At 40.6% G+C, this 24388-nt stretch overlaps 2 protein-coding genes across 2 annotated transcripts; one reads left to right on the top strand and one right to left on the bottom strand.

Moving 5' to 3' along the window:
- Positions 1-24: 24 nt before the first annotated feature.
- On the bottom strand, positions 25-11048 carry tmc5 (transmembrane channel like 5; the record flags this gene model as incomplete). The annotated part of the gene is made up of 19 exons (XM_084085378.1): positions 25-612; positions 1102-1194; positions 1607-1685; positions 2055-2228; positions 2585-2718; positions 3532-3607; positions 3726-3821; positions 4005-4102; positions 4206-4281; positions 4465-4631; positions 5135-5287; positions 6307-6451; positions 7067-7209; positions 7698-7958; positions 8115-8196; positions 8672-8774; positions 9115-9231; positions 10230-10295; positions 10832-11048. 19 exons carry the CDS (start codon positions 11046-11048, stop codon positions 25-27), a joined length of 2868 nt encoding a protein of 955 aa, XP_083941504.1.
- Positions 11049-13603: 2555 nt separating this feature from the next.
- Positions 13604-22272, top strand: tmc7 (transmembrane channel like 7). Its single transcript, XM_084044356.1, has 16 exons — positions 13604-13754; positions 14502-14775; positions 15028-15176; positions 16533-16688; positions 16988-17073; positions 17193-17338; positions 17478-17625; positions 17794-17970; positions 18137-18282; positions 18514-18628; positions 19381-19478; positions 19854-20037; positions 20420-20550; positions 21233-21388; positions 21644-21722; positions 21851-22272. The coding sequence occupies exons 1-16, from the start codon at positions 13739-13741 to the stop codon at positions 22052-22054; spliced, it is 2265 nt and encodes a 754-aa protein (XP_083900482.1). The 5' UTR covers positions 13604-13738; the 3' UTR covers positions 22055-22272.
- The last annotated feature ends 2116 nt before the right edge of the window (positions 22273-24388 follow it).

Genomic DNA, 24388 nt, shown 5'->3' with positions numbered 1-24388 from the left:
CTGTAGGCTTACTGTCCATCTTGCTCAGTAGCCATCGTCATACTCATTCTGAGCCTGCTGTCGGGCCAGCATCGCCTGTATGAGTGCACTGGACCCTGAGGGAGCTGGGTTCTGTGGTGGAGCGGGCACCCTGTAAACACCATCCTCCTCTTCTGCTCTCTGCCTGGCCTGCATCACCTGCATCATAACGCTGTCTGTGGAATCCGTTGTCCTGTAATAACCCCCCTCTGCTCTTTGTCTAGCTTCCATTGCCAGCATCGTGGCGCTGGTGCCAGAGCGGTTATTGGGACGCTCTGAAAAAGCCGGTGTCCTGTAGTGATCATCACCCACCTCCTGCCCCTCAACCCTTTCCCTGGCTTGCATGGCCAGTGTGACGGCAGAGGAGGAAGAAGGCCACTGCTCTGAAGGGAGGCGTGTCCTGTGAACGGCTCCGTCGTGTTCGTCATCAGCACCCTGACGGGCTAGCATGGAGGTGGTGGAGATGTACGAGGGAATGGGCACACCTCTCTCCTCCCGGTCGCCCAGTTGCTGACGAACAAGCAAAGCCTGAATCATGACGTTGGAGTTGGACTGACCACCTGAGGAGTGGTCACCTGAGCGCCGTTTGGTGTGCTGTGGGAAGTGAGAAAATATGAAAATTCACCACTGACTATAGGAAGAAAAGTGTGTTCTTTTGTTTGATGGCATCTGACCAGTGGTGGAAAAATACTCTCTTACAAGTAAAAGGCCTGCATTAAAAAATGTACTTAAAAAAAGTACGAAATGGCATAAACATAATATAATTGATATAAGTAGCCCTACTAAGATTTGTAGTAACCCTACTAGCCCTACTAACCTTTTAGAAAATAGCAGATCTACAAGCTCATTGCGAAAAATAGGGCTTTTGTATTAATATAAATCTAAATCTGAAAAGTAACTAGTAACTACATTTTTCAAATAATAGTAGTGGAGTAAAAAGTACAATATTTGCCTCTGAGATGTAGTGAGTAGTGAAGTATCAAAAAACTGAAATACTCAAGTAAAGTACAAGACGTACCTCAAAAGTTTCCAGTTACTTGAGTAAATGTACTTAGTTACTTTCCACCACTGCATCTGACTCACTTTTTTGTGATTCCTCTGTTTGTTCTTCTTATTAGGTTGAGATTTCTGGAGGCTCTGCAGCCTCTCCAACAAGAAGGACTTGTCTTTCCCCTCCTGGTGAAAGAAACGGTGAGGAGGAAAGAAAAAAGAGAGGACGTCAAAGAAGTATAAACAAAACAAGTGTGTGTCCAAAATACCAAACAATAAAAAAACACAAACACCCTTAAATGCATATTACTGGAAACATTTCTCTGCTATTTTCCAACAGCTGAAGTGCGGCATTCTTTCCAAATTTGAATCTGAACCAGTGTTTTGTTTTCAGTATATGTTGTTAAACCATTACAGAGGAGACAAATGTATGTAGGTAAGTAGCGTGAGTGATGAATGCCAGCAGCAGTGTTAAAGTCTAATTAGTGCAGTCGGGAAGAGGCACAGTCCGCAATTAAGCTGATAATGAGTTAATGAGCAACCACACAGGGGAAACGAAAGTTAATGGCACAAAATGAAGCATTGCACATGTACTCACATTAACTATCTGCTGTTTTAGCAGAGCAATAAGCAGCTTGCGTCCCTGAGTGACCTGCCAGAATATATACATGATGACACTGAAAGAAACAAGAGAAAAGTACATATTAGACTAGGTAAATGGCATTCAAATTGTAAATACAGATGAAGAAAAACACGCACACATACACACACGCACGCACAGACGCACACACGCACGGAGGCACACACGCACACATGCACGCACGCACACACGCACGCACGCACGCACACACACACACACACACACACACACACACACACACACACACACACACACACACACGACATGATTAAGTGTGTTGTAAAACAGCGCCATGTTACCTTGTTTGAACAGTCAAACACAAATGAATGGTGAAATGTCTGAATATTTACAACCGACAGCCTGACAGGCTTATGATGTTATTTCTTCCATGCAGTACAGTACTCACATGATGATGAGTGTGACGAGGAAGTAGAAGATCTCACTCCGAATGACGTTCTGGTAGATCCAGATGGGCCATTGAGAACTGGGTATTCCCTCCAGCTCCTCCATCCAGACATTGATGGCACTGATTGTACTGTTGAGGCCCCGGAACGGACCACATTGTTCTGAGGGGGTCAGGCTGTGGTAGGAAAGACCACATGTTCTGATGTTCTTGTTGGTTTTGTGCTAATTTATAGTTTTGGATTGATTCGATACCATGGTAGATAAATAACCAGTAAAATGAGGAACAATGTAACCACTTTTACTCTATTTTATACTTCAGCTATTCGAAAATAGCAGATCTACAAGCTCACAATAAGCCGCATTGCAAGTGTTTGTTTAATGTTTAACACAAAACTTATTTTATGGAGGCTCCTGGCCCAACATTTCTTCAGGTGGGGGCCCATGGGAAAATACATTTCAATTTGCGGGTCCTTGACATGAAAATGATTGAAAACAGCTGATGTACAGTAGATGATGTGTGGACCTCTGTACCTCCAGACAGTGTAGGCAACCATGGACAGGGCTCCCACAAAGGAAGGGATGAAGAGGAGGGCGATGAAGATTGTCTGCATCTGAGCTGCCCGGTTAGATCGCCGTGGGGGTTGGCAGTTCTGGATCAGGCTGACCTGGCAAACACACCCACACACAAACACACATGCACGCACACATGCACGCACACACGCACGGATACAGGCATACATGAATTGTGCTATTTAGCGTAACGGCCTAATTATTAGACACCCTAAAATACAAGGACATATTACACTATTTGCACATTGCCTCTCTGATAGCTGTCTCCATTGATTATTCTTGCTAGCTTATGTAATTTTAAAGTTCACAAAACCCTCACTTAGACACAACATTTGTTTCATTCTGTTTTGGAAAACAGCTTTGAATAACTGCCTCTGAGGCCATTGAATCTTCATGAAACATTCAGTAGCCCTTTACTCCTGGGTCAAATTACTATTTGTAATGAAGTCGATTACTTTCTTTGGACCTCTTGATCTCATCTGTGACAAATAGGGTTGCCTGAAAAGTCTAAACCCCACCGGCCTTTTCCTCAAACCAAATGTACTAAGCAAGCCTTCAATATAATGAAAGGATTTTTAATTAATAATTGACCCAGGTCTGCAAAAGAGTAATATGAGCCTAGAAGGCTATGGAGAGGCCCTGGCATCTATGGCATTGTAGTTGACTATGGCTGTCTTTATTCATGGCAGTTCAGCTTACAGCCAAATGAAGCCCCTAACAACGCAGTAAAAGCCTTAGGGATGATTTAACCACATGAACCCTGGCATCCCTATTGTGGGCATGTCATAATAGGCGAACATTCGGCAAAAATAGGCAAATATTCATTAGGTTTAAGTGGTTAAAAACTGAACCTTACTCTGCAGTACACTCTCAGAGTTAAATTAACATCCTTGTGAACTTCTAGTTACCTTCTTCAAGTAAAACAGGATGAAGAATTTGAGAATCTGCATCACAGGCAACAGAGGAGCAAAGTAGATTCCGATCCTGTAGTGAGAAAATAAGTTCCATCATGGCCATGAGTAAAATAATGTGTCCAAGTGACAGCTCTGGTATGAGCTACTGTTGTTAAACTAGAAATTATTTGACATTACGTTTTTCTTACCAGGCCAGAGTCTGTGCATAGATGAGATCAAGGACATTCCTAGCTACATCAAATTCTGGAACACCAAGACTTGGTAGGCATCTGGTTCCAATCACACTGGGGAAAAAAGACATGATAAACTGTCCACAGGAATGTATTTTCAGGTATGAGTGGCGTACAATCTCTCCAAGACTAAAAGATTGACATTATTGTAACAAATTGTGATACTAACTTTGTCTCGCTTATTCATGTAGAATCACAATAAAAGACATTTCATTAAACTTACATCATCAAACTTACTTGCTGAGAAATTCTCCAAAGAAGGATCCCAGCATGAGAAACAGGAAGTCAACAATAACGAGACGGTACAGAGCTTGTCCAACAACAGACTCCCAACACTGCAGTGAACATGACAGATAGTGAATCAAAATTCAGATGAAAGAAACATGATATGTTTAGGTGAGAAATTGTAACATTAACAAAAAATTAAATAAAACATACCGAAAACTTATTTGCCACTTCATGCATCCAATAATAGCAAAGAATGCCCAGAATGGACATCTTCAGGATGACATTTCTTGAAAAGGGGAGATAAAATTATATTTTTAATCCTAAGTATCCCTCCATTCCTGAGAGAACCAAACAAAACAAACCCCTCTTGTGTTGTATTCATAATGTAGTGCAATTGTTTGTTTTCTCACAGGTGCTGTTGAATAATGTATGCTCACATTGATAACAGTAGCCCATAAAGTGGCCTAACCTGACTATGAGGGCATAGATTTGTGTGCGTTGGTTGGAATAGTGCTCAAACTTGTTGAAAAGGGAATAGAAGAGTGGGATAACCAGGTTGATCAAAGACACCACAAACGGAACCAGGAGAGTCTCTGCTTCTTGAAGCAAAGACCAGTTGGTTATGTCGGTAGTCTGCTGTAAAGATAAGAGATGAAGGTCATACTGAGATAATGCTGACAATGAAAACAACTGCACCCTGTGCTGCCGGTAAATTACCTGTCATGACATATTACTGCCAGGAAGTATTGGCTTTTAATATGTCAAAGTCATTGACTTATCTAACTATGGACTTTTTTTTTCAGTTTGTGACATCATACTTCCTTAAATATTTATTATGATTTGCACAGGAACTCTCCATATCTCAATAAAATCTGGTGCTCTATGAGAAAACCATTTTCAGTCTCCTTCAAGACATAAAACAATTTACATCCAAGCTTAAAACTATTTCTATGGGGGAACAGAGCATCCTTAATGGTGTTACAGTCAAGGCGGATGCATTTAGGTACTGTATGATGGCTTTTCTATGTACTGTATGATGGCTTTTCTAGGTATTGGATGCCTCAGACTACCTTTATTGTACTATGAAAAACAATACTTTGACTCTATAGCATATTAGTAGCTATGTTTATTGTTTATACCTCCTGCTCATGTTGGCTGAGAAAGTAGATGCCAGCTCCACAGCCAACAGCCAGGCTGGTGGAAAAGAACCAGGTACCAAGGTGGAGCGCAAAGTGTTTCAGTTTCTCAGACACAGTCAACGTTTCTTCCAGGTTCTTCTCTGCTAGAGACTCCTGGAGAGATGGTGAGAAAACTCTTTGGCACATGTGTCTTGGTATTCTTAGATATGGTCATATTTTCATATTATACATATACTGTTTTTTCTTAACCACATCATGAATTGTAGTGTCCCTATTCTGGGGTGAACACTTTTGGCAAAAATAGCTGATCTACAAGCTCAGTGAGCATGTAGATCAGCTATTTTCACAAACAAAAATTGGTGTAGAGGAAAAAAGGAGGGGGCCTAGTCTAGAGCCTGGGGGACTCCGGTCAACAAAATATGTGTTTAAAGGTACTGTATATGGTAAGTTATATTTTTTTGTTAAGACAAAACGTTTTTTTATTAAAAGGTTAAAACTCTAGTATCCTACTATCCTACTATAATTCTAGTAACCGTCTTGAGTAGGTGAGTACGTGAAGCTACCCGGTTCTCCTCAGTGGCTGGACCAATTGCTCTGATTTTGCACACAGCCATTGACCATTACCATCTGAACTTAACTGTGAAGCCCCTTTTTCAATTTCATCAAATCTCAGCTTCTTATTAGCGTTTTTGTGTCAAACACTGTCGCCATGGTTATGGGGCTGCCCAGCAATGGGACGAACTGCCTCCCGGGTTGCCAGATCATGTGCGCATATCCCCCCATGGATGCGTCGACCGGGTATGGTCTAGTCCTACTATAATTCTAGTAACCTCTGTCTGTCTGTAGTGGTACAGTAGGTATCTGTAGTGGTAGGTGAAGCTACCCGGTTCTCCTCAGTGGCTGGACCAATTGTTCTGATTTTGCACACAGCCATTGACCACTACCATCTGAACTTAACTGTGAAGCCCGTTTTTCAATTTCATCAAATCTCAGCTTCTTATTAGCGTTTATGTGTCAAACAATGTCACCTCCCGGGTTGCCAGATCATGTGCGCATATCCCCCCACGGATGCGTCGACCGGGTATGGTCTAGTATAAGCTCTGATGATTTGTTCAGTAACAGGGGTCTCCTTGTCTCTCCATTTCTTATAATAATGAGAAGAGAAGAATGACCTTGAGTTGGACACAGAGGTTGTTTTTGCGCTGTCTCACAGCCCTCTCATTGGTTACACTGAAGTCCCAACTGCACAATAGCTGCCATGCACCTCCTGATGCTGTGTCTGCCAGAACATAGTTTCTCTGGAATGAACTGGCCATGCTACATGGAGGCATTCAAAGGAAACAAACAAACAAACAAACAAATAAACAGACCAATTTTCAAACTATCTTCATATAATTGGTCCTCACTAATGCTCATTATAAGACCTCTTGTGTCTCAAAGCAGGGCTGTGGACAGTTCAGAGACTGTTTTTTATTTATTTATTATTATGAATGCAAGAACAATGGCTTCTGTTTCAGCATGCTAACTTTCCAGTAAGAGAAAGGCTGTAGTTTCTATTAGCTTGTAATCCCCATTGATGATATTATCGGTAGGCAGTTTTCTGAACTGTATATAGCCCACCAATGAGATGAAGGCTCAGAGTGAGTACACAGATTGTCCCATCTTTATATGAGCATTAGACAGAACCAATTATATGAAGGTATTAAAAACATAGCATTTTTGTAAACACGTTTTGTTGAAATAATGTTACTGTACAAGTCCATATGTGTTCAACGGTGTCATCAGATGTCATAGTTGAACATGAAAAGAAATGGTGCCAGTAACTGAAGACCAGATAGACAGATAGAAATGGCAGGTTGATATTATTTACATTCCCTTTCCATGTGGTGTATTGGTCTAGGTTACTCTGAACAGTGTGGGCCCCATGCTGACCTGTAAATGAGTGAGGCTCCACACAGCACCATGTAGGCTGCTATGGTGAAGAAATACGCCAGCTGCATGTTGTAGTCCAAACGGCCTGTGATGGTTGCATTACTGTAGCCACCATAGTACATGGCTGTGTTGTTGAAATAACCCTGTGGAAATCATAGCAGAAATGCTCAATACAGTAAATCCGTGGTTCTCAAAGTGGGGTCCGAGGACCCCCAGGGGTCCTTGAAGGGGTTCCAGGGCAAAATTAGTTACTAGAGCATCAAAATCAGTTTAACCGCTTTAAGCCTATATTCATTGGCTATTAGAAAATAGCTCACAAAGCATCACGTTGTGAGCTTGTAGATATTTTTTTAATGTGAAAACGTTTGAATATTTTTGAAACATTTTAACAACACAAATCTTGTATGGGGGTCCCTGGCACAAAATATTTTCAGATGGGGTCCATGGCCAAATACATGCAATTTGGGGGTCCTTGATATGAAAAGGTTTGAGAACCAGTGCCACTGCAGTACATTATGTTTTAATTACATAATTCTGATTCTGATTAAAGGGCTGATTAATCAGCTATAGATGTTTAACACAAATGATGTCTACTACAACCATGTGAGGTTAAATAAGAGTCTCAACTCACTGCTCCAGTCAATATCTCCAGGCCCCTGAAGGTGACATTGGGGGGAACATTGGGTGTAGAGTCGTAGGTAATCAGTGGGATGGTGATGAAACCAAAGTTGACCAGGAAGGAGAAGACATTGAACATCAGCAGCCATTTGAGGAAGAGGAAGTAAGAGAGGACGCTGGTGCCAAACTTGCCACCAATCTCCTTCATGGTGCCCTGCCACAGCTCCAGAGTCTGCCTAGCCATGGTCATGTTAGAGCCACACCTGCGGAAAGACTGAGCAGACAGATGGTCTGAGAACAGCCATAAATTGCTTACTGTATGTCGATGTAATAGAATACTCTACTCTGCAAATTCCTGAGCTAATTTAGCTCTGGAAGTGTAATATTAACGTTCATGATTTTGCATTGTACAGTAGATACTCATGCTCACCAATGAGACATTTTCTGAACAGTCTGTGAAACATGTCAGCTGGCGAGACCGCTTAGTAGATTTGAACACCAGTACTTGGCTCCTAGAAAGATAAGCCATAATGAAAGTTTAACTCAATGATAATGATAATTTAATTACATGTACCTAAAATAGTGCACAGTATTGACCTGTCACAGTTATATTGATAGATAGACCTTTATTGATCCCGAGGGAAATTCAGTTGTCATATAATATCATAATAAAAAACAAAAGACAGAGGGGACAGCCATACCATCATCACAACAGTATAAAACAGGTATCACTGTACTGTACATACAGTACAGTTAGCTTTTACAAAACATTATCACTTGTGGAATGTAAGTTTAAACTATGGGTTGAGGTGTTTGTGTCCATCTGAGTTCTCTTGCATGACCTAACATTGCGAAACGTCAAGCCTCAATTCCATGTGCATACAGAATGAGTATTTTATGACCCCTAATAGGGTATAAAGTTGAACTATGTCCATATTGACAATGCCAAGGGAGCTTGTAATCTTTAACTTGCGACACAAAAGGTACCTGATGTGTTTTTTCTCTTCAACGGTCATTGGGAGGTCTCGAATGGCCCGGATTCGGTCGCGTGTTGACATGGCAACAAGATCTTTGACTAAGTTCTGTTCCTCTGTAATAAAACGGAGAGAAGACATGGATAGATGCTACCAATCTCTGCATACACTCCAGAATGCTGTTTCGGTAGCAGACACATTACTGACAGGACATACTGTTATGCTTAATGCTTAGCTTATCCATAATGCTTATGTTTATGTTATGTGTTATGCTTAATTTATACTTTGTCGTAAGAAGGTGTCACACACAACCTGACATATAAATCAGGCTTTAGACTGTAACACTGATATATATTTGTGCATCATTATTGACAGTATGTTAAGTCTTTGGTCACTGAATTCACATGGGACACCGGGACAATAGGATCATGTTCATCACCATAAACAGGCTCTTACCATTTTCCATCTCATTCCTGATGGCATTTTCTGAGAAGGCTTGATGGGCGGGGTCACCATCAGGGAACATACTCATTCTCCTCATTGCCATTCCCCTCCATCTCATTGTCATGTTACCTGGACAAGGACAAGACCAGAAGTTTTGCATTTATTAGGCTAATTGTCTGCATGATTAATGTTTATAGATTCCAGGATTGGGTAGGCAAAAGGAGCTGGGTGACAATCTGAGTAATCAATTGCCAACTTTGCGATCAGAATACCTGTTTATTACTCACCGATTTCTTGTTTTCCACTTCACTTTTTTTCATATTTTCATTACATAGTTTGGTCAAGAAATACAGTATGGTTTCATATCAGGCAATTATTATTATTATTTTTTTCTCCAGTTTGTTTGTTTTTTACGTGGTTCAACTAAAATTATTCTGTAATGGTGTCATGGTCAAAACCCTTGTTTCTGGTAAAGGAATGAATCATATTCTGCCGCTTTGGATTTAATGAAAAAAATAACTTTTAAACAGTAGACCTTCCTCCATACTGTTTCTTGTAACAAAGAAATAAAACGACAAGATGAATGTATTTCACTCCACAGAATGACTGATAGCAGTATGGACTAATGTGAGTGCTAAGCAAATAGCGTTATCATTCCCCCTGATTCATAATACCAGGCATGTGAAAAGCTGCCTGTATGACGACAATGCTACTGCATTTTTTTTTTTTTTACACAAACCTACCTACCACTTCAACTTTAATTGTAAATGACTCATACTACTACGATGTCTGTTGAGACAGTAAACCAGATGTGATAACAACACAGATCCATCTATCTATCTATCTGTCTATATGTCTATCTGTCTACCTGTCTATCAGTCTATATATATATATATATATATATATATATATACACACACACACACACGCACGCACGCACGCACGCACGCACGCACGCACGCACGCACACACACACACACACACACACACACACACACACACACACAATTTACATAGCAACATACCATTTGAACATAACAACTGTGTCAGAGTTTGCAACAAGAGTGAAAGTGTCTCAAAAATATATCAACATCTATGAGTGAATTATTACAATATATTAACATTACCTGAGATGGTGTTAGATGGATGGTGCAAGGGAGGTGCTGCATGGTCGATTTGGAATGTGCTGTGACCTTATAAAATAATGAAGGGAGGTATACTGTTGAATGAGGTACCAGACACAATATGTCACATTATAGCAACACAAATAGAAAACCAAACAACCAAACCAACGGCTTCTATTTTAGTCATGGCTACAAGGCAGCACTAAATACCATTCACACAGTACTGTACAACAGTGGTTCTCAAACATCAATGTCAAGGACCCCATCTAAAGATATTTTGTGCCAGGGACCCCCAGAAGAGAAGATTTGTGTTAAAGATTTCTGAATTATTCAAAATTGTCATAATTCTTTTCAGGATTTCTCTAAAATGTAAAAAGAAAATAGAAGACAGGCCCATGCTTGTAGATTGGCTATTTTTGAATAGATGAAGTATGAAATAGATAAACTGATTATGATGTGACATATTAACTAATTTAGCTGGGGACCCCCTGAAACCCCTTCAAGAACCCCACTTTAAGAACCACTGCTGTACCAAACAGTCCAATACTGTGGTGGTTTGTGTAATCACCTGAGGCTCAGTAGTCACATGAAGAGAATCTACTCACTGCGGTCATGCTGTAATACAGGGCTCTCGGGGTGAGCTGAGATGGGCCCCATGGGGAGGCTGTCTCGCTCCCTCCAGCCCCCCCATGGGACTGTCTCCAGGGGGGCATCATTATTGGACTGGACCACCGATGGGCTGTGCCTCTCTGTCCTCCCTCCCTGCCTGGCCTGCTCAATCCTGGCATATGGGTTACCGTGCTGGAGATTCCTGGATGGCATTCCAAATATGTCATATGGGACACTTAAGTATGTTGCGGTTAAAAGGTTAATCCTAAATACATAGTGGTTCTGAGTCAGTTCAGGAAGTCAACTGAAATGGAAGTTGTTGGGTTATTTCCCCCTCCGGGAAAATATCATGTGTCTCAATTGTGATGTGAAAAACACAGCTACATTTTATTATGATGATGATTGTCTATGATAATGAAACAAAAATAATAAGAGAGGTTGGACTTGACTCTAACTGTCTAACAAACATAAACTCTGAATAGCATGCTGCTCCTTGCATAATACTACTACTTTCTGTTTAATTGTGTATAGTGTAGCATATACTCTCTGATTAGTGTAGATAGTAAGCTCACTCAAAGCAGACAACGTATTAAAGCAAAAATAACTTCATTGTGATCAAGAGAACACAGCATTGATGCATAATGGGGGCATTTAGGCAAACATTTACATGAAAATATCAAACCTTCTATCAATTTCCAGAGTATCACTCTCATGGTATGCAGGGTTGAATAATCCTCCATTGCTGTAACGTGACATGTGATGATCCTTAATGTGTTCCTTTCTTAATCAACGTTGATCCTTCTGGTCTCTGCCCCTCGTTTGTACATGGATTGTCCGGGAAGTTGTACAAGTCTACAAGCCATAAAGAACTGCTGTTAGATACTTGTTGGTTATATTACGTAGCATTAATGGTATCTACAATGATACCGTATATAGTATCATAGAGCCAAGTATTTGCCATTATGACTAATGCTTTCAGGATCCAGCAGCTTCGTATAAGTCATGTCAAGTTTAGTAGAAACCATCATGTTAAGGTTGAGCGGTTTGCCCAGTAAAGAGTGACAGCAAGATTGTCATGAGGAAACCTGTGTAATTCAACTCTCTGGTCCCATACTCATCTCTTCATTATTAATTCACACAGTGGGTAAGGTTTCTACCGCCATTAAGTGGTCATATGGTGCTGACTCAAAGCCAGCGAAGTATGCATAAAGAATCTGAATAACAAATGCATGCAGAAAGCAAGCAGGTTCTTCAAAAAGAAAGAAATCTTGTCTTATCAGATCACAACTTAGTTAACTTTTAAAAGTTAAAAAGAAAAACGATTTGAGTGGACAATGATGCTCACGCCCACCTGTGCAGATGCAGTATGGCACCGTACATCAGTGACAGTCACTGAGTTTCTTACTGAAAAACTGATCAATACTGCTCAGATCAAGTTAAATGTGAATCTGTCTATTCTAAAGATCAGAAACACAGATAATATTAGTGGTAGTACTGCTTTCCCATTCTGCTTACCTGGTTATTGTACTGAAAAAGGTTAACTTGTAGCTCAATTCAAGTAGTCCAAGTTTGAGGATTCACCTGTAGACTAGTCAGAGAAACACTCACATAGGGGAGGGCTGCCTAGCTACAAGGAAGTGTAGCTGAGGTAAAAGTCCATTTCGAATACCGTGGCATGTGGTCACTTGGCAGTAAGTCAAGATGAATGAATCCCTAGAGATAAAACTAATTGGCATGAAACAATTAAGATTCAAGGGCACATATTGTACATTGTGTCAATGTGGTCTATCTGCTGTAACGTCTGCATTGCCTCCAAAAACATATTCTCTCTGTCAGTGAGACTGTTTTTCATACAGCACTTTACAAACAATATAATTATAATTACAAATAATATTGTCTGTAGGGGCTTGTGTCAGATCTCAGGCAAGAAATTATGACCTGTTAAAGGGGAAACTCCACACTCAAGGTTTCAAACAGGGCCAGCATTTGCAGTCAGACGTTTTCTAAGCAGTAGGGTTACTGTTTGCCATCATTTAAAAATATTTTGTCTCTGTGCTGTACTTTGTGCCTTATTAATTTGATTTATTTCACACGATTGTTTGAGTATTTTATTATCATAATTTTGTATTACTATTTGCTTTTTGTTATTTGATTGATTGAAAATAGGCCTATTACATTATTTTATTGTATTTTTGCACCAAATTAAATAATATTGTTTTACTGGAATGGAATGGATGATGATGATGAAAATGATGATTATTAATATTTTCATAATATTATTGTAAGAGGCTAGCTAGAGCATTGGTTCTCAAAGTGGGGTCCGGGGACCCCCAGGGGTCCTTAGGGGGGTTCCAGGGGGTCCCCAGCTAAATGTGTTAATACTTCATTTTAACCACGTCATCAATTTATACGTTGGCTATTAAAAAATAGCACATCTACAAGCTCACAGCGCTTCACTTCTTCCCTCTTTGCGAGCTTGTAGATCTGCTATTTTTGAACATTTTTGAAAAATCTTGAAAGTGTTGTGGAAAATGTTGAATAATTTTACATGTTTTTAAAAACACATCTTCTCTTCTGGGGGTCCCTGGCACAAAACATTTTCAGATGGGGGTGCGCGGCCAGATATTTATCACTTTGGGGGTCATTGGCACGAAAAGGTTTGAGAACTATTACTGAGCTATTAGAGCCATGACAGTTGAGTCAGCTGGAGGGCGGTGTCGCTCCATACTTGGATCCATGGGAGTTTATGGGACATTCAGGAAGTTATTCGGGGCTTTGTTGTGTTCCTGTCAGCAGCTACAGTTATCTACAGTTATCTACAAGTTGACAGACAAGCTCAAATAGGCATATTTCTATTCACTTTTGCTTCAGTGAGCAATACTATTTCATGACGACAACGGAAAATGGAAGACAACTCAGGTAAAAGATGGCAGGATAGATGTTTCGAAATAACTTAGAACCTTCTATTACGCGTTGCTAACTAAGTTGCTAACGAAAGGAAGCTAACTTTAGACCGCTGGTCTACTATTTACTACAGAACCATGGAAATTATTGTTTTCCTATATTGTGTGTATTATGTATTGTGGTTTTGCTCATCAGCCAGTATCTGACAGTTTTCCTTCAGGGAGGGTCAGGGGTGTTGGTTGTGGGATGTCGGACTTGTGAGCAGTAATCGCGGTGTTAAGGTGTTGGGAATATAGCTGGACGTCTCCAGTTGAACTGGTCTCGTCCGACACACAAGGCTAGAATGTGTGTTAGCCATGGTTCACATGACGCTCATCTGTCACAACAGTCATGTTTCAGGGCTTGTGTGTGTGTGTGTGTGTGTGTGTGTGTGTGTGTGTGTGTGTGAGTGAGAGAGAGAGAGAGAGAGAGAGAGACAACTGTACAGTTATGTTATATCAACTCTAATTATGCAACAAATAGCCAGAAATTTAATATATATCACCATGTTGATATGTACTGTATCAATATGCTCTTCTGATCAGTTGGTTCAATTGATCAGTCCAAGTGCATTGAATTAAAACTGTAGCTCACTTAAAGTCTTGAGAGCATGAAGTGGTGACCGCCAATCTCAAACCTGAAACGGAAGAAAGAGTGTCCATTCTGGTTTCCATCCTATTTCATAACATTCAAAATCATAATTTATTTTTCCTGTCTTTTCAGTGTTCTACACTTCTCATAGTGGACCATCCACTAATAATCCACTGCTGGATCAGCTTCCCAGCTACCAGTCCTTGCTGTACCGAAGGAAGCCTTCAGCCAAGAGCACCAAGCAAAGAAGCGGCTCCAGAAACCGTCTAGGCTCCTCTGGCAGTGGGAAATGGGGGAACACAGTCACCACCACCACCTCCAGACCTGAGGAGAAGCAGAAGAGTCAAGCACTACAGAGGCCTGTCAGAGAACAGCCTAAGCCCATGGCCATGAAACGGATAGACAAGTAAGAAAGATTTCTATCATCCCTTTCTAAAGAAAAATCTGACCAATTTTATGCTGGTGCTGATCGACAATCGCAATCATAATCATTACTTAAAGTTAATGTCCCATATTGTCTTGAAATAAATAAATAATAATAGTTTAGTTTTTTTCAATTGACTCAGACTGTATTATTTATTGTACTTCACTTTACTTAATTTCATTGTTTTGTTGACAAAACAGTTGGAAAAAAAAGTTGGTAATCATCTGTTTTAAGTGTCCAGCGCCTGAAGCAGGCTCGGGACCTGAGCAGCTGGAAACAGTGGAGGCAAAGCACCAGGCGGAGTCTGAGGAGGCTGAGAGATGATGCCCGGGAATGGCTCAGCTCCCTTGAGCTCTGGAGGGGAGATATTCATCTAATTGAGGGTGAGAGACAAGTAGACCGGAATTGCACCACCGTGCTGCTCGATGAAAATATATGACTGATTTTCAAGTGAAAATGTTTGCTTGAAAATCAGTGACACCATCGTTCTACAAAGTATAAATTAGGCTTTGGGGCTAGAGGCATTTTAGATGTCCCCCCTCCCCAGAGATGCACAGCTGTGCTTACTTTCTACCATACACCATAAGAATTTGAAAATACTTTTGAGAGTTTTTAATCACAGACTATACAATTTTGCAAAGAGCATTATCTTGGGAAGAAATAACAAATGCACTTACATCTGGCACTGGTCCTATAGGAAGTGTCCAGTTTATAAGCAAAATTCATATTCACCAAATAATCTATGTGGACGGACACAAAACATGACTGCTGTATGTTATACAGTACACATAGCCTACACATGTACTGTATAGCTTACCATACACATTGTAAAGTGCTTTGGATAAAAGCACCATTTTCTATGAGTAGAAGCCTATTGCTGCAGTCATTTGAGTGTGTGCATCTGTGCGTGCCTGTCTATGTGACCTGTCCATGTTTTATATAAAATGGGGTTGGTACTGGTGAATATGTTTCCAATGCAGACAGTCCATTGGACTCACCATCCATGTATGTACCCTGTTTTCAACAATAAGCACCCATCATTGCATTTCACATGAGCCTGTGCCAAGACTAAAGACTTTATCAAAACCACCAAGACATGTTCGCTCGGGTGGCGCAGTGGTAAAAGTCCCTACCCACAACCACAGAGGTTGTGGGTTCGAATCCACCATGGTACATCCGACTTTGTCGAGCGTCTATGCGAAGTTCGGGGGAAGGAACCCGTGCGGGGTGGGTGATATTGGTCATTGCATGTACGGGCTGGCACCTGTCAGCAGGGAGTGTTGGGCGGGAGGAGTAGGATGAAGGCTCTACGTCCTCCCGGTGGGGGCTTCTCACTGGTAGGTCAGTCATTAGGATGCAACAGCAGTGACAACACAGAAATGTGTGTGGGGAGGAATTATTTGGAATAACGACTACATTCGGGAGAAAAAAGGGGTAAAAAATAATTGGCCACTGGGAAAACAAAACCCACCAAGACGAGAATAAGGCTGATTTAAGACAGCTCAGACCAAACGACCAAGAGGACATGGGAGCGAGAGCGAAACTCTCATGATTTTATCCTGACATTGTAAATTGTGTAAAAGTGAAATCTGTTAAAAGTTGTTTGGTGTAAGGCTGTTATTAAGGAGGTTATTATAGTACTTGTATAGATTGTTGTGTTACAGTAATAAGCCTGTGCTAGTACTGAGTTTGTTTCTTTCTCTCGTCCTCACTAACACTCTCTACTTTTAATACAATAGGGATGTTTGGAACGGGCATCCTGTCTTATTTCTCCTTCCTGCGTTTCCTGGTCCTACTCAACCTGATCATCTTCCTGTTGATGTTCAGCTTCGTCATGCTGCCCATCATCATTGCCCCCCACGCTTCAGGCAACAACACCTTCAACCAGGCTGATGGTATGCAGTCGCTTCATTGGCTTTCTCATAATGATGCACAACTAGAATAGCAGTGTGTTTGAGCTGTCCATTGTTCTTTTTTTCCACAAATTTCTAGCTTTGTGCTTGACTATATATTAATTATACCATATTTGTATATACAATACAATAATTTATCAGAACAATACAGAGCAGTTTGAATGAGAATACGTTGAGGAATGCACACCCATGAAGAGGTCTGTTCTTGGAGACAGTAACAGCACTGTTCCTCTTGTATTTCTGTTAGGATTCATGTTTTATCTTAACGTGTTCCACCACAGGCAGCTCTTGCAGTTCGTATCCGAGCAGCTCTCGTCGAGGCCTTGTCCTCTATCATGAGCACATCACAGACCTGCTCTCAGGCGGAGTATGTCTTTATAGTTCCTTTTTCTTCTCTGCTGTCAGTGTGAAACTTTATTGTGCGAGTTTGGAAGAGAGAGAGGTTTGTTTTTGGATTCCCACTAACCTCTTGTGTTTGATCCACAGGGTTTTCTAGAGCAGACCTATCTTTTCTATGGCTACTACAAGGTGGACTTCATCCACTTCCCAAACTTTACTTACAACCTGCCTCTGGCCTACCTGCTGGTCACCATAGCCTACCTCTTCCTCAGTCTCATTTGGATTGTTAAAAGGTACTAAAAAGTATTGTTTTTTTTTTTAAAGAGCAAAAAACGTATTTACATATTTTGTTAAATGAAATGATTGGCTTAAAAGGTTTGCTTGACAAGTAGGAGGGATCTGTGACCACCATAGATGACTCTTTCCCACCAGGTCTGCCGCAGGCTTCAAGCGTAACCTGGTTCAAGATGAGGATCGATTCCAGAGTTTCTGTAACAAAATATTTTCGGGCTGGGACTTCTGCATTACCAACGACAATGCTGTACGGCTGAAGAGGAGCAGCCTGCTGTATGAGCTTAGGGTGAGTTGCTCAGTCTGGAGGCACAGATTAACTCTTTTCAAGACCTGTAACATTTTCCCCTTCATATCCGCTTCAAAAACATATCATATTGTTTTGTTTATTGCTTCTGTATTTTTAATTTTTCACATTTGAAACCGTTTTCCTTCCTTATTATTTTTCTGTTGCTAGACGGACTTGGAGGAGGAAAGGATCAAGCAGAAAATAGCAGGTCGCACCCGCAAGGAGAGATGTCGTATTTATGTCATCCGCCTCATCCTAAACCTTTTTGTCATTGCTGTGCTGGCTGCCTGCTTCTACAGCATTTACAAAGCCACCATCTTCTCCCAGAAAGCCCAGATGACAAAGGTTCGTTTTCTGACTACATCAGGATATTCAGGAGCCTTTCTAAACTTAGGGTTTTTACCGCCTGTGGAGGGGGCGGGGGGTCCTAGTTTATTGTTTCTAACAGAGGGATTCAAAGATCATTGCAGAGAACACATCCGGATAACTAGTTCTTTCTACTGTGTTGCAGGAGAATTTCATAGTGGATCTCATCTATGAGTACCTGCCTTCCATTGTTATCACCTCAGCCAATTTCCTCACTCCCCTCCTTTTCTCTCTAATCATCAACTACGAGGACTACTCCCCAGCGTTTGAGATCCGCTTCACTCTCATGAGGTAGGTAGTTGCTCTGAAATCCTCATTCCTAATGCTAAAGATAGAATTGGCCCATCAGTGAGGACCCATCAAACTTAATTTTATTGTTCCTTCTAGAACCAATCAATTTCAAGCTAGCAGTGGTAAAGATAGTGTCAACTAATTGTTTTGCTATTTATACAGATCTTCAAGTCATCGTAAAAAAACACATGTTCCAGTCATTGGTGTCTTTCTTTTCCCCCTTCTCTCCAGGTGTGTGTTCATGAGGTTGACCAGTATTGGGGTTTTGCTCTTCTCTCTCTGGACTCAGATCACTAAGTGTAAGGATGGGCCCTGTGAATGTGGCTACAACCATCAGCTATACTCTGTAAGTGCATATACTGTATTGTATTTCGAAAGAGTAGCAATTGACAGCTAGGCATTTCATTTCTTTCAATGTGACCCAGCCACCCAATGCCAGGTTGGTTTAATGGCCTCTAGTTTGACGGTGGTAACGTTAAAGTAACATTTATCGGCAGCACAGTTGATGGTTTTGCAAGAGTGACACAGCACCGGTACCGGAACAGCTAAACAGACTAAGCCAAGGCCTAATGAAAAGGGACAACCCACCACAAGAACACTGTTTTTTATTGCATTTTATGTTGTCATCTTATATCCAGTCTACTATACATGCTTCTACAAATAAAGAGGAAGAGGGATTATTGCAATTATTTGCTGGTTAGACTCTCTTTATTCAAACTTTACTACTCTCAAACTAGAGGCTAATCTTATGACACATAATGAAACGATTGTTTCATGTCCTAATTTTGTATATATATATTTTTTTCCATTGACTAATAGACAAGTACATTTATTTAGTCTTGCCTGTCATGGATGGTAGTGATAGATATACTATAACGTTAATACAGCAGATGTGAAACTTCCCTGTTGGTAATTAAAGGGTCCTAAAATTCTTTTTAGGATGTACATTGCTATAATATAGCACAGCTGTCCTTTGTGAGTCTTGAGTGCTCAGACATACTCATACACCCTACTGATAACACTGCATGTTATCATTATTGTTGAGCCTGGTGCAGTCAATTAATTCATGCTACTCTTAACTCCCATGCTGTTGCAAAGTGTTGGGAGACCCGTGTGGGGCAAGAGATGTACAAACTTACCATCTTTGACTTCATTATCATCGCGGCTGTCACTCTCTTTGTGGAGTTTCCACGGAGGTAAGTCCCTATCTTTTTTTCCCTTTCTTTTACAAAATAGCCAAACTCTGTTTTGGAGAACAGCTTCAAAGTATATCAAGTGAAAGGTTCTTGGTCTACCTGGGATCCTAGTTTCTTGAGGCACACCACACTGTCTGCATTCTATGTACAGTATGTGATTACCTTGCTAATTGTAAGTCACTGTGGTTAAGAGCATCTGATAAATGCCTAAATTGTAAATTGAAACAAGTATGCATATGATTTGAAGCTGTTGCCCATGCAGAACTGCTGATGACCATATACAAACTCAAGTATATCCAGCTGTCCATGCTCTGGCCTGTCAGGTTGATAGAGAACTACTGTGACTGTGTCCTTCCTGTGGCCTGTCCCCATCAGGTTGATAGTGAACTTCTGTGACTGTGGCCTTGCTAAATGGTGGGGCCAGCAGGAGTTTGCTATTCCTCAGAATGTGCTGGAGATTGTCTATGGGCAGACTATCTGTTGGATCGGCACATTCTACTGCCCCCTGCTGCCTGCCATCTGTATCATTAAGTACTTCATTATCTTCTACATCAAAAAGGTAAGATGTTACGTTTCACCAGAACTATTTGTTGTTAAGGCAAACATGAACGACAGAGGAAAGGTCATCCATTATCTTCTTTGGTGGCAATTTATAATGTATTGTTGTTAATTCACCTTTCTTTATGATGTATATTATTGGACATTACCAAGATAAAACAAATGTCATGGGTTTTGAAGGAACTGAAATTAAAGCCAACCATGGTTGTAAGACAATTATAGTGATGGCTGGGACAAAAGCCAGGTCATAATTATGAATATCACTGTATGTGAAATATACATAATAGCTTAAGCACTGGCCACTGGTTCCTAAACTGTGTGATACGAGACAAGTCCGCCTGCGCCTTGGGATTTTGTGACAACCACACTTTATAATTTTACAGGTGTCTTTGGTTTACAACTGCCGTCCAGCCACACGTCCTTTCAGAGCTTCCAGCTCCAACTTCTTCTTCCTGGTTGTGTTGCTTATAGGCCTTGCTCTGGCCTGCCTGCCAGTCACTGTTGGCATGGCACAGTGAGTAGTGTGGATGACAATGTTGTTTTGTAAATTATTATTATATATATTATTATTTAAAACAAATATTTAGATTTTTTTGGACAGACACTAGGTTTGATATTCAACTGGTTTCCCTCTAGGGTTCATGCAGTGGTGTGTTCTAGGTTTTTCGGAGGGTATAATAATTATTCCCTCCCATGCGCTCATGCGCACGGTCACTGAATGAAATAACCGCACGGTCACTGAATGAAATAACCGCGTGGTCACCGAATGAAATAACCACTCATTCACTCATATCATTTATATGTGTGAACTACTTCAAAACTCCCATGGCTAGCGGTCATTATCACCTCAATAGCTACACATAAGCCTTCACCTCGAACGCCACATTATCACTTAAAAGGCTATTGAAGTCCACATGCCCCCAGCCCCTCCTCCTGCATATCAGATACGCTACCTCGGATGGTTAGCAGACGGTATACGATTTTTTTCAAATTTTCTGGGACAGTACTTACTGTATATAGCGTAACACGGTAGAACACACCACTAGGTTCATGCCATTTACCAGAGCAGTCGCTCTGGATAAGTGCGTCTGCTAAATACCTAAATGTAAATTGTAAGTTACTCTCCTAAATAATACAATAGCTTTTTAGTAGTCTAATGTACAACTAGACTTAACTGAGCTGTCATTCCTTCACAGGATAAGGTGTTCCCAGGCCTGCGGACCATTTGTTAATTACACCACCTCATGGGAGGTAGTGCCAAGGACCGTATCCCAGCTTCCCACAGGAGCCAGTACCTTCCTCCATGCTATCTCCTCAGAGGCTTTTGCCGTCTCCTTCTTGGTCATCACATGGTATGGTTTCAGGCCAATATACAGCTACGCTTTGTAGGGTTATTCTCAGCAATGATGGTGATTATAGTAAATAGGTATTTTCATAGTGCCTCTTGTCAAAAAGCTTTAATGTATACTAAATATTCATATACTCATGGGTTTATGAGCTAAAACTGGTGTTTTCTGTGTTTAGCCGTTTCAATTAATTGTAGAGTAACTTTTATGTAGCCTACTCGTTATGCTTGTACAATAACACTGATTCAATATCTTCCACAGTTTGGCCATGTTTTATGTAATTGCTCTAGCTGGAGCTCACAAGAGAGTCATTAACCAGCTCAGGGATCAGCTAGCCATGGTGAGTACTGTATACTCCACACACACAAAAAATAGATATCTTCCCAATTTTCCAAGACTGTATGTTTATTGTGGTCTGAAAGGGACTACAATGTGAAAGGACACTCATCTTATCTCTGTGTTCCACAGGAGGGCCGTGACAAGCGTTTCCTGATCCAGAAGCTGTGTCAGGCTGAGAGCCGACCAGCTATCAGATCCACTGGATCCCAGTCTCAGCTTCAACCACGCTCCCCCAGTAGGAGCAGCCCCAGCTACCACACCAGCTTCGCCAGCAACTATAATGATGGTCTGTTCCTGACCCACCCACCTCCAGACTCCTCCACACATGTCTAGGACCACGGCTGTGGGCTGATATTGCAGTCCAGTGAGCACCCAAACATACCAAAACCTAATTTATACTTCATAGTATGTCTGTGTTGTTCAATCAGTTATATACAGCAAGTGACACCATAGTACGAGGAAAGGCTGGGGCTAGATTGGTTTGAGCAATGGGTTTCGGTGTTCAGAGGAAGTAGTTGCGCAAGAGCATAAATCCGCTGTTTACCCTCTTAGCCCATTGAGACCTGTTGCTACCTATACGTTGTTATACCTTTCAATCCGGATGCCACCTCTGTGTCTCATTAGTTGTTGCTATACATATAGTAACATCATTTTTTATTTTTTATTTTTAGTAAGAATTTGGACTTTTTCAGAAAACTATGGTTAGGTTTTAGAAGGCGTTTTTAGAATCGGCCTCAGGTCTAAATGGGTTAAAAGAAACAGTTCAGAAACTTAGTTCAAGTCACACAAGTAAAGTTGTGGAAACCGGAAGCGGATGTGAGGCCACTTCCTCCAAGAAAAAAAAAGAAACCTGGAACGTCTGTTAGAGCAAAGTGAGACTGCCTAATGCTTTGCTATTATCTTCCAGCTGGAGGGACCTGGGATGGGATGACACCGAGTTAATCACAGGCTTTGAATGAAAATCTATTGATGTTGTCAAACCACTACAGTTCAGTTCAAGTTCAACTGTATTGCCGTATATTATATACAACGAAATACTTGCGCTCTGACTATCTCTTCCTTAACACAACACACCATCCAACACACCAACTTAATACACTACATCGGCTTTTTACACAATTCAAGCATATATAAACAATACATATATAGAATTTTGAAACACTATGTTCATGGTGTCGTTATGGGTATGACTTGATGTCTGGGTCAGATGAAAGCTTAGCAGTGCTGAGGGACCAAATGGACTTGTATTTAACTCAAGACTGCTTTATTTGTCATTTGTTTTCCATTTGCTAGCAGCTTCGGGGAAAAAAAATAAATGTTTCTCCTAGTTATGTGAGGAGTGGCCACAGCAAGCGTGAGTTGCGCGGCGCGCCGCCATATAACTCTGTGAGGACTGTGTGTTAAAGGTGCAAGAATCTTGGGACCATCAAATAGCCCTTGCTGCCTTTTATCATTTTCTGTGTATATTTTTTCTACTGTATATATACTGTATGATCCTGATTTACCTTCCAAGAAGGACCTTTCTTGCAACCACTGGTGTTTTCTTCACACTCTGACTTTCTTTGCACTTTAAATGTATGAAACTCTTTTAACACTAAATGTTTATTACTTTTATGGCTGAGTAGTAACTACTTTTGTTTATTTCAACTTCCACTTCCATGTTTTGAAACTCAGGTTGCCTAAGAGGACAATTAATACTAATACTACTAATACAACATACTACATCCAACATGTTTTTACTCTTCTTACTGATATTAATTTGTCTGGTTATCTCAGTATTTGAGAATATACTTGAGAGGAATGCTGTTACAGTTGCTATTTAACAGTTTTGTTATATGATGTTCTGTTATTAAACGTAATAAACATATTTTGTTTCGTATGTCTTTTTCCTGCAGAAAGATTTACTTATTTACTGTTTCATAAAATTTAAATAGAGTATATAACAGCTAGAGCTCCCAGACAGTTATGGCTTCTTGTTGTGTCTTACAGTGGTGGTAAAAGTACTGAATAAAAGTATCAATATTGCAATGTAGAATTACTCTGTTACAAGTAGAAGTCCAGAATTTAAAATGCACTTGAGTAAAAGTACAAAAGTATTGGCATCAAAATATACTTAAAGTACCATAAGTAAAAGTACTCGTTACGCAGATTGTCCTATTTCACAAGTTTTCAATTTAGAAAAATCATTTGAAAATATTTGAAAAAGATCTACAAGCTCACAATGCGTCACATCGCGACGCATTGTGAACTTGTAGATCGGCAATTTTCAAATGGTTAATGTATGTTTTGTAATAATAATCTAAATCTACAAATTAACTAGTAACTAAACTGTCAAATAATTGTAGTGGCGTAAAAGTATAATATTTGCCTCTGAAATGTAGTGGAGAAGAAGTAAAACTACTGAAATTGGAAATACTCCAGTAAAGTAAAAAATACCTCAAAATTGTACTTAAGTACAGTACTTCAGTAAATGTACTTTACTACACCACTGGTGTCTTAGAAGTTTTCCACATTATTATATTGTGAAACCTTAGGTGGAGTTATTTCACCTCCAAGGCAATAGATGTCGCTGCTCCTGACGCATGCATTTGGCCACAGACAGCAGCTCAGCTGCAGAGCAGGTACCAGTGTTGCCATGTCCGCTATGGGCTTGATTTTCTGGTAAGT

Source organism: Gymnoscopelus microlampas (genome assembly GCF_963454915.1).
Source record: "Gymnoscopelus microlampas genome assembly, chromosome: 2".
Lineage (NCBI taxonomy): Eukaryota > Metazoa > Chordata > Actinopteri > Myctophiformes > Myctophidae > Gymnoscopelus > Gymnoscopelus microlampas.
Note: the sequence above shows the minus strand (reverse complement) of the source record. Positions and strands in the feature narration are given on the sequence as shown.

What these genes read in the sequence shown, in the direction of transcription:
- tmc7 (XM_084044356.1), top strand. An exon ending in CACCTTCAACCAGGCTGATG is followed by an intron (nt 16,689 to 16,987) that starts GTATGCAGTCGC and finishes GTTCCACCACAG; the next exon opens with GCAGCTCTTGCAGTTCGTAT. An exon ending in GTCACTGTTGGCATGGCACA is followed by an intron (nt 20,551 to 21,232) that starts GTGAGTAGTGTG and finishes ATTCCTTCACAG; the next exon opens with GATAAGGTGTTCCCAGGCCT.